Source organism: Corylus avellana, chromosome 1 (genome assembly GCF_965113065.1).
Source record: "Corylus avellana chromosome 1, dhCorAvel1.hap1.2, whole genome shotgun sequence".
In the NCBI taxonomy this organism is placed as follows: domain Eukaryota; kingdom Viridiplantae; phylum Streptophyta; class Magnoliopsida; order Fagales; family Betulaceae; genus Corylus; species Corylus avellana.
The window spans coordinates 26,529,061-26,539,105 of record NC_142490.1 but is presented as its reverse complement, the minus strand read 5'-3'; the positions used below and the strand labels follow the sequence as shown (position 1 = coordinate 26,539,105).

The 10,045-nt window shown below is 39.1% G+C and overlaps 1 protein-coding gene across 1 annotated transcript; it reads right to left on the bottom strand.

Annotated features, from left to right (window-relative positions):
* Positions 1–285: 285 nt before the first annotated feature.
* Positions 286–786, bottom strand: LOC148588195 (uncharacterized). Its single transcript, XM_088514680.1, has one exon. It carries the CDS (start codon positions 784–786, stop codon positions 286–288), a length of 501 nt encoding a protein of 166 aa, XP_088370806.1.
* Positions 787–10,045: the final 9,259 nt, after the last annotated feature.

Sequence of the window (10,045 nt, the reverse complement as noted above, 5' to 3'; positions counted from 1 at the left end):
GATTAAATTTTATAGATTTAGTGGTGTATACGTTCGGTAGTATAGAAAGAATATGTTACTGTATTATTTTAATTCTTTTTGGAAATGGCACCACATAAAGATTGTTTCTATTTTACTTCAAGTAATGCTACTCTTAAGTCGTTTCTATTAATTAATGGGACTCTATATATATATAGGAACCAAACATATTGAAGTGGTCGATCAGAGCCGAGAGTCCCTAATTTTTTTTTTTGAAACTGGGTATTCTTCATTCAAAATGAGAACAAAATACAGAGAGCCTTGGCTCTATAAAGAGAGGTCATTACCCTCTAACTGAACAATATTTGAGATACAAGACGGGATCTCCTCAATCCAAATATTATCCATAATAAGCTTTGACGCCTCCTTCGCCAGTCCATGTGCTGCGTTATTTTCTTCGCGCTTTGCGTGGCGAATCTTCCATTGTCGAAGTGTTCTTAGCACTGTCTTTATATCCTCCACGATATGCCCATACCTGAGCCAATTTGGATCTCTCTCTCCGATTGCCTTCACCACAGAAAGTGAATCCCCTTCAAGAATTATGTCATAGAAACCAAGGTCCCTGCATAGGTCGACTGCATGCAGAGCGGCCAAAGCTTCTCCCGCAGCTGGATCATAGACAGCCATGAAGGATTTACTTTGGGCCGCTAGAACTCGACCCGCTGCATCTCTAATAATCACGCCGATTCCCATACATTTCCTTTCAGATGAGATTGCAATGTCCCAATTAACTTTGTAGAACCCGGACGGAGGGGCCTGCCATTTCATGCCCGTTTCTCCTCTCCCTACCTCTGCCTGGGTCAGCTCCTTTTCATTTGCCTGTGTGTATTGTAAGAGGCCTTCCCTAGCTGTATTAGCTATGACACTTGGGTGAATGAACTCACCTCCATGCACAACGGAGTTCCGCCTCCTCCAAATTCCACGGATTGTTAGAGCCAATAGATTTAGATCTTCCCGAGAGTCCCTAATTAAATACAAGTTATGGGTTCCAAGTTATGTGCTCTTCTTATAGGGGTTTTACTCTTTCTTACTATCGCGCTCCCTGCACAAGGAAGACCAAGAGAACTCGGTGAAGCTTTTAGAGCTGGTGAGCCTCTCTCTCTCTCCCTCTCTCTCATGAATTTCCTTCTATATATGTTCTCGTATTTTCTTCTATGGCCTGATATTTTTTAATCTTTAAAAACCTCTTGTTGTGCATCACCAACCGTACATGCTCAAATATTTCGACTTGGTGGCTGCAGGAATGCGCACAATGGCTGAATATAAATGGGTGAAACAGGGTCCAAGCCAGGGCGACCGCGGGCACTAGTTAGCCATAGCTTCTTTTAAATTTTTGTTGTAGGGTTGAATCCAAACCTAAACTAGCTAGCCATAGCCTCACTAATCTTGTCCGAACAAGATTGCCGCCGAGCTCCAGAAGCTAGCGTAATAAAAGTAAGGCTCCAAGAACAAAAAATTTGATTGCTCGACAAGAGAATTTAATGAAGAATTTATTCCAAAAATCAGACATATTTTATTTTTATTAATTACGTTATTTAAAATTGGAATTTTATTGATTTTATTTTTTCTTCATTATTCAAAAATTTTCATAATATGCCTAGCTAGTTTTAAAAACCTCTTGCTGTGCATCACCAACCGTACATGCTCAAATATTTCGACTTGGTGGCCAACAAAGACTGTCTCCGCATGGCAACTCAGGGTGATGGAGACAAGTGAGCCAATATCCAATACGTTATATAATAGACACCACCGTAGCAGCTAGCAACAGCAAGAAGAAAAATGAAGATAAGAAAGCAGCATTTCAAACTCAAGATGAAGATAGCCAAATTCAAATGACGAAAGATACGATTACACAATTATGGTATCTTTGTAATAACTGTTAATATGATGTACACGTTTTACAAAATACCCCATGAGGGTGTGATCGTTTTGGGTATTTTTCAGTAAGTCAAATACCATTGGTGATAAGGTAGGAAAAAATAAAAATCTGCAAACATAAATACTAAAAAAGTAATTGACCCTTATTATTATGATCAGTTTATAATTAAGTTATTTAAAATTGGGATTTTATTTGATTGTAACTTTCCTTTATTATTCTAGAGATTTCCACAAGACGTGTAAGAGGGAGAGTTGAATTTTGTTATATAATCAGAAATTGGATTTTTTATTTTTTATTTTTATTTTTTATGTTTGCCTTGAATCCTTGATGGAATATATTTGTGACCCACAACGTCACCTTGCATCAATTTTTCCTAAATTTAAGAAATCAAACTAGCTACTTTTTGCTTCTATATTTAAATAAACTTCACAATATTTTTTCTTTATCCTTTTCCTATGCTATTAAATATTCTTTCAATTAATTGTGTAAGGAAAATAGATACAAAAGAGAAAGTCATCTAAATATTCTTTCAAATAAATGGTAGAGATCAAAGAGAGGAAATAAAGTCTTTTTATATAAAAATAATGTTTTAGGGGAGTACTTTTGGTTCCCTTGGATTAAGAAACGCTAATAAAATATGTGTTAAGAGCAAACCAAAACATCAAATGAAGTCCAAGGATAATCAAGAAACTCCATCTAATACACGTGACAAACACCATAGTTTTCATGCAACCTTGACACCTACAGCAGCCACTAGAAGGACTTCACATCATAGCAACTTTTCTTCCTCAGTTCATGGAAACTTGCTCCTCCCCACTTCTGAACACACCAGTAGACTACAACAGCAGCCTATCCCTGCTAACCTGCAGCAGCCTGTCATCCCCATTTCTTGCTGAAAATCCAACTCCTTAAGTTATGGCTGATTTTCCTCCAAGCAATGCCATCAACTCAACACACCTTTGAGTTCATCAATTTCCTTTCTCTACCTTTTAGTCATTTCTTGGTTTACCAATCTTGTAAAATTTTGTTTAGTCTTTCCTCTTGTAATCACCATACCTTGTAATTACTCTTAAGCCTATTGCTATAAATACTTAATACACTTGCTGTTGTTGGTTAAGCAAAACCAAAAACAGTTTCTCTTAAACTTTCATGGTATCAAAGCATTAAGAGTCAACACTCACCAATGGCTGCTTCTAGCTCTTCGATCTCCTCCTCTGCTATTCCACCAACTGAAACCACCTCACCCCTTTCTCTCACACCAAACTTCTCCCAACTCTTCAAATTGGAAGGTCCTAACTACCTAGGCTGGGTTGCTCAGTTCTAGCCTATCCTCAAGGCTAATGACCTCGAGGGAATGGTTGATGGCACTGACGTCTGCCCCAATCAGCTCATCCCCAACAGTGATGGCACTGAACAAGTCCTTAACCCTACCTACACTTTATGGCAGAAAAGAGACCAGCATCTTCTGAGCTGGATTGTCTACTCCTTGTCCCCACCCTTGATGGCTTCGATGTATGGTACGAAAACATCACACCAAGCTTGGAAATATCTTGCTGAAAGGTATGCTTCTCAATCAAGGTCTCATATCTCCTAGCTCAAGCGGCAGTTACAAAGCTTGCAGCAAGGGAGCAAATCACGCACTGAGTACCTCAACACAGCCAAACAGTGGGCTGATCAACTCTCTGCAATAGGGAAACCTGTTAAGGATGATGATCTCATCTCCTTTACTATCAGTGGTTTAAACCCAATGTACAATTCCTTTGTTGCTACATTCTCCTTTCATGTTCATGATCGTACCATGACCTTTGCCAACTTCCAAGCTGAGTTGCTGAGCCATGAGATTCTCATTCAGAGCCAGCAACAGCAAGCTCTCACACCAGAAACTGGCAGCTTTGCCTTGTACACCATCAAACAAGGACCTTCAAACTTCAACCATCAAAACTCCCCCAACTCCAAGAAGCCAAGGTTTCCTCCAAGACTCAATCCACGCAGCCAACATTTTGCTACCAAACCAGAATGGAGGGATGCCATGTCTCTTGAGTGTAATGCTCTTCTCTCCAATCAAACCTGGACCCTTTGCCCTAGGCCTTCTCATCAAAATGTGGTCAGAAACAAATGGGTCTTCAAAATCAAACAAAAACCAGATGGCACTATGGACAGATTCAAGGCATGTTTAGTTGCTAAAGGATTTGATCAGTTGAGTGGTGTGGACTACTATGAGATCTTCAGCCCTGTTGTGAAACCTACCACCATTTGTTTGGTTCTTGCTTTGGCAGTCCAATTCGATTGGAATATCAAACAACTTGATGTTTCAAATGCCTTCCTTCTTGGCATACTGACTGAGGAGGTGTACATGGAGCAACCTCCAGGTTGTGTTCATCTTTTATACCCTGATCATATTTGCAAATTGAATAAGTCTATCTATGAGTTAAAGCAGGCACCTAGAGCTTGGTTCACTCGTCTCTCCCAGGCCTTGCTGGATATAGGCTTCTTTGGTTCACAAGTTGATCCCTCCCTCTTTACTTATCATGCTGGACCTATCCACATCTTTCATCTAGTCTATGTGGATGACATCATTCTCACAGGCAATCACTCAGAAACTCTCATGGTCATTATCAACAAGTTGCATGCTGACTTTGCCATGAAAGACCTTGGTTCTCTCACTTACTTCCTTGGAATTCAAGCCACTCGAGACTCTGTAGGCCTTCATCTTCGACAATCCAAGTACATTCTTGATCTTCTTGACATAGCTCAGATGACAGAATGCAAACCTTATTCAGCTCCCTGCAGTGCTGGTTCCAGGATGTCCAAGTTTGATGGAGAACCTCTCTCTAACCCTACCAAATATAGACAAATTGTAGGTGCTCTGCAGTATGTGACTCTCACCAGACCAGACATTGCATACTCAGTAAACCAACTTCGTCAACACATGCATGCTCCAAGTTCAGTTCATCTCACAGCAGCCAAACGAGTCCTCAAATATCTCAAGGGTTCTGTTAATTTTGGTCTTCAATATGGCAAAGGTCCTTTCACTATTACCACCTACTATGATTCTGATTGGGCTGGTAACCCTGATGACAGGAGATCCACCACTGGTTTTGGTATTTTCTTTGGCCCAAATTTAATCTCCTGCTCAGCCAAGAAACAGCATATGGTCTCCAGGTCCAGTGCTGAAGCAGAATATCGATCATTTTCCCTTGCAACAGCTGAAATGTTCTGGCTTCGCGTGCTATTCAAGGAACTCCACATCAGTCTCCCTTCTCCTCCCACTCTCTGGTGTGATAACTCAGGAGCTCTTGCTTTGGCCTATAATCCAGTCTTTCATGCACGCACCAAACATATTGAGGTAGATGTCCACTTTGTCCGAGAGAAAGTGCTCAACCGCGACATTCAAATCCATTATCTCTCCACTCTCGACCAAGTTGCAGATATCTTCACCAAAGGTCACACTGCTACAAGGTTCTGCTTTCTCAAGGGTAAACTCATGGTCCTCCCTCCCATGAGTTTGCAAGGGGGTGTTAAGAGTAAACCAGAAGATCAAATGAAGTCCAAGGATAATCAAGAAACTCCATCTAATACACGTGACAAACACCATAGTTTTCATGCAACCTTGACACCTACAGCAGCCACTACAAGGACTTCACATCACAGCAATTTTTCTTCCTCAATTCATGGAAACTTGCTCCCCACTTCTGCACACACCAGTAGACTACAACAGCAGCCTATCCCTGCTGACCTGCAGCAACCTGTCATCCCCATTTCTTGCTGCAAGTCCAACTCCTTAAGTTATGGTTGATTTTCCTCCAAGCAATGCCATCAACTCAGCACACCTTTGAGTTTCTCAATTTACTTTCTCTACCTTTTAGTCATTTCGTGGTTTACCAATCTTGTAAAGTTTTGTTTAGTCTTTCCTCTTGTAATCACCATACCTTGGAATTACTCTTGAGCCTATGGCTATAAATACGTAATACACTTGCAGTTGTTGGTTAAGCAAAACCAAAAACAGTTTCTCTTAAACTTTCAGTATGTTTTATTAAACCGGATTCTCTTTTGTCCAAAATAGATCATAAAAATGGATCCTCTTCCGTCCAAAACCGCTAGCTCCAAGCGGGTCACAACAGCGGGGATAGTGGTCTCGTTTATTTGTGTAATCGTCAGAGAAGCCTTCAATGCAGAATCCACAGAAGCCATTGGTAGCTGTGTAAATGATTTCAGATTAGTGTCAAATCCAAAGAAGACTCTTTTAAAGAGTTAAAATTTCTTTACTTTATGCCAAGAGACAAGACAAGAGGCCTATTTGACCATAAAAATTTCCTTTCTTTACCTCGGTTTGTTTGGACATTTTAATATTAAACTTTAAATTACGAAAATGCCCCGATCAAATCATAGAGGTGTCCTAATCGAGTCCCGTAGGGACCCATTGCGACTCGCTCGGACCCTGCCTAGGACCAACAGGGACATTTGCAGTCGAGTCCCGAGCAGGTCCTGGGCGAGTCCCGACGAGGTCCCGGGCATATCCGGTCAGATCCCGATCAAGTCCCGACGGGGTCCGTCAATTTTACTATAGAAGTGTGTTTTATGGGATTTTGTGTGTTTTGTGGAGAAGAGAGGAGGTTCTTGAAGTTTTGTTTCGAGGAGATAATATCCTTAGCCCTAGCTCGTTTCTTAGTTGTTATGCTGTTTAATTGCAAGCTCAGTTATTGATTTTTGAGTTTCTAGCTAGATTATGCTTTAATCTTGGCGGTTTAGTAGTTTATCTTGATTTAGCTTGTTTTGTATTGCTTGGAGACATTATTTTGAGATAGGTAGTCTTAGATATTCTTTTGGCAGCTTTAGAACTAGTTTGGGAGGATAGAAGGACGGTTGAACCAATTGAGGTTCTACCTGAAACTCTCTGAGTGGAGGTACAGGCACGAGACCGGACGTACGAGCCTTCTGGGCGGACTACAGCCACGAGCCCAGACGTACGGTCATAAGCATTCCAGGAAACGCTACTTTGGCCAATCATCCGATATCCTCTGTTTTCATATTCCAGGTTCATTTTAGTTGGATTTAGAACTAATGATAGGTCTTTTATCAGTATTCGAGGTTATGGAACCTCAAGGGAATTTTACGGAGAAACTTTACGACCTAAGTGAGTACAAACTCACATGGATGCTTGTTGTTACTTTTCCTGCATTGCACGCTTATTTTATATATATCAAACATGCATATTTTGCAACTCGCCTGAAATACATTTTAGAACTACTGTGAACTCTCTTTTGTGAAAATGTATGTTGATTAATAAGATAACGATGAGGCTTGTAAAACTATGCATGTAAAAGACTAATAAGATTAATTGCATCGTATGACATGTTACACAAATACGTGCGGGATAACGGCCATGTGCTTACTATACAGGTTAACTTTATGCTCAAATGTGTGTGTGTGTGTGTGTGTGTGGGCCTTGGATCCAATGGTTTTGTGACCAAGGCGGAGCCATTCCTTAATGGATAGTCACTATAGGACGGGCATCATTAGTAGTGTGGGCCACACGAGGTCGAACTCGGTTGTGCCACTTATGTTATGTACAGTAGCGTACAATATTCGGGGCACTGGTGTTGTATTATAATTCCTTCAGGACAGCGCCAACCCTGCTGAGAAGGGGTAATGTCTCGGGTAAACCATATGGTTGAAGTATTACTGTTACTCATGATTATATGCATATATTATATCTATATCACTTCCATGATAAATTGTCATCTCATGATATTGCATGTGCTTTATAAACAGCTGAGTTCACCATTTAATGACGGGTAAGTCGTGTGCATTTATACTCATTAAGTCGTCGGACTTACTATTGTATTATTTTCCTTTTTTCTCTCCATATGCACAACTATGTAGTTATAGATAGTTTAGCAGAGGGGATACCGCAAAGCTTCCGGTTATTGTGGAGGATTTGACCTGGGAGATGCTTGAGGACAAGCTTAGGTAGGTACTCATGGTAACTAGTACTTTTGAGTTATATTGTAGACTTAGAGCTTTTATACATGTTTGCATATTAAGTTATAGCATGAATCCCTTGTGAAGATGATGACTTGTATAGTGTGATTTTAGCTACTTTGATGACCTTTGGTAGATGCTCTAGTTGTAACGATTATGTTTATAGAATCTTTTTGTTTTCACTATTTAGTATCCTTTGTTTTTAAGGAATAGAGGTCTCTGAGTCTTGTTCGGTGTGGAATAAGGCTAGGAGACGAACTGTGAAGTTAATTACCAGTTAATTAATTTTCGGGGTGTTACAAAAAGCCCTAAAAGTGAAGTTTTTGATGTGGATGTTAACGAAGTCGATTTCCTTGGGGTAGAACATATTTTATCAAATTCCCTTGGTGCTAAGGTTTTTGATGATTTTTGTGTGGAAAAGAATATGATGTTTAAAACAAAAGAGATCGTTGATCCTTTTTTGAGAGATCTTCATTGCCCATGAATGGGAGAGAATAAGTACGTGGATTGCATGTTGGCATTATGTCAATTTATTGTAAAGGATGTTCAAGATGATAATCACATTCTTGTTGTAATTAAGGGAATGTTAGTTATATCGGGATGTTACATTATTGTATTTTTGAATAGGAGAGGAGAATGGAATGAGTTGACAGGGCATCCGAAGGACCGTGGAAAGAACAGTCCGAATTCGAGGACGAATTCTCTCCAACCTGGGGAGAATGATGTAGATCTGCACATATGTTAATTGCGGGTTCTTAGGCTTTATGTGGGAAGCCATCCGAATGAGCTCCGTAGCTGTTTATTGTTTTTACGTTTTATGTACGTGGCCATCCGGACGGCCATAAGTCCCATCCGGACGAACACCATAGTGTTCCAATTTCATTTAATTTCGTATTTATGTGTTTATTTAGGATTAGAAGTCTAGAATTGCAATAAGGACTCTAATTCCTAGTTTAATTAGGTTTATAAGTTTTGGGGCAGTAAATACATGCTTATAGCCTCCAGAGAAGGAGATTTGGATTATTATTGAGTTTGTTTAATAAGAATTACTCAGAGTTGAGTTTCTTCTTTGTTTTCCTTCAAAGCCTAGAGAGTATCTAGCTTTTGTCAATAACATTTCTTAGATCATTGATAGAATCTAGATCTAGAAATACCTATTCACTGCTTAATATTGTTATTCGCTGCAGCTCACTTAGTCACGCTGCATCAATATGGTTCGCAACTAAGCAGAGGATAGATAGATAAACAAAAGATAACAAAGAAGTGAGAAAAAATATATATATAATTGGAAACAGAAAAAGTCCCAAGTGCTCCAACATAAACAAAGAATAACTCTGAAAATACTTAAATTTGATTAAAACTTGAAGTGCATAACTACACCCCACAAGCCCGGCTTTTATAGCTTAAACAAATCGAGTTTTGGCTAAAAAAGTCTAATCATTACAGAAAATTAAGGGTAAAGTCCATTTTATCCCCTCAAACTATCACCTCAATGACAATCTACCCCCCAAGCTATCAATTACGACAATTTACCCTCCAAACTACCAAAATAATAACAATGTACCCCCCCCCCCCCCCAATGCTAGCAAAATAACAAAATTACCCCTATAAAATTTTCAATAAGACAAAGATACCCTTAAAATTTTGAAAAAAATAAATAAATTTTAGTATTTTTGTTTTTATTTTAGTAAGGGTAATTCAGTCATTTTGTTAAAATTAGGGGTATATTGTCATTGTTTTGGTAGTTTGGGGGGTGAATTGTCGCAATTGATAGTTTGGGGGGTAGATTGTCATTTGAGTGGTAGTTTAAGAAGGTTAAGTGGACTTTACCCTAAAATTAAAGTACGTAGTAAAATAAAGATTCTGCCAAAAATATGGTGCACTCCAATAATAAAATCACTATTAAAAGGAGGAAAGGAATATTTCCTAAAATGACAAAAAAATACTACAAATATTTATTTAGAGGAAAAAACCAATGGATTTTGGTCCCAAAGATCGCACTCAAGAAGCTACGCTTCGTAAGTGATTTTGGATTGGGATTGAGATTGGGATCATATATGCGATTTTGATATTGGTAAAAAAGGTTATGTTCGATTCACTGCCATATATATATATGCCCAATATTACCTCTTTTTTTTTCTTCCTTTTTTTTTTCTTTTTTAAATT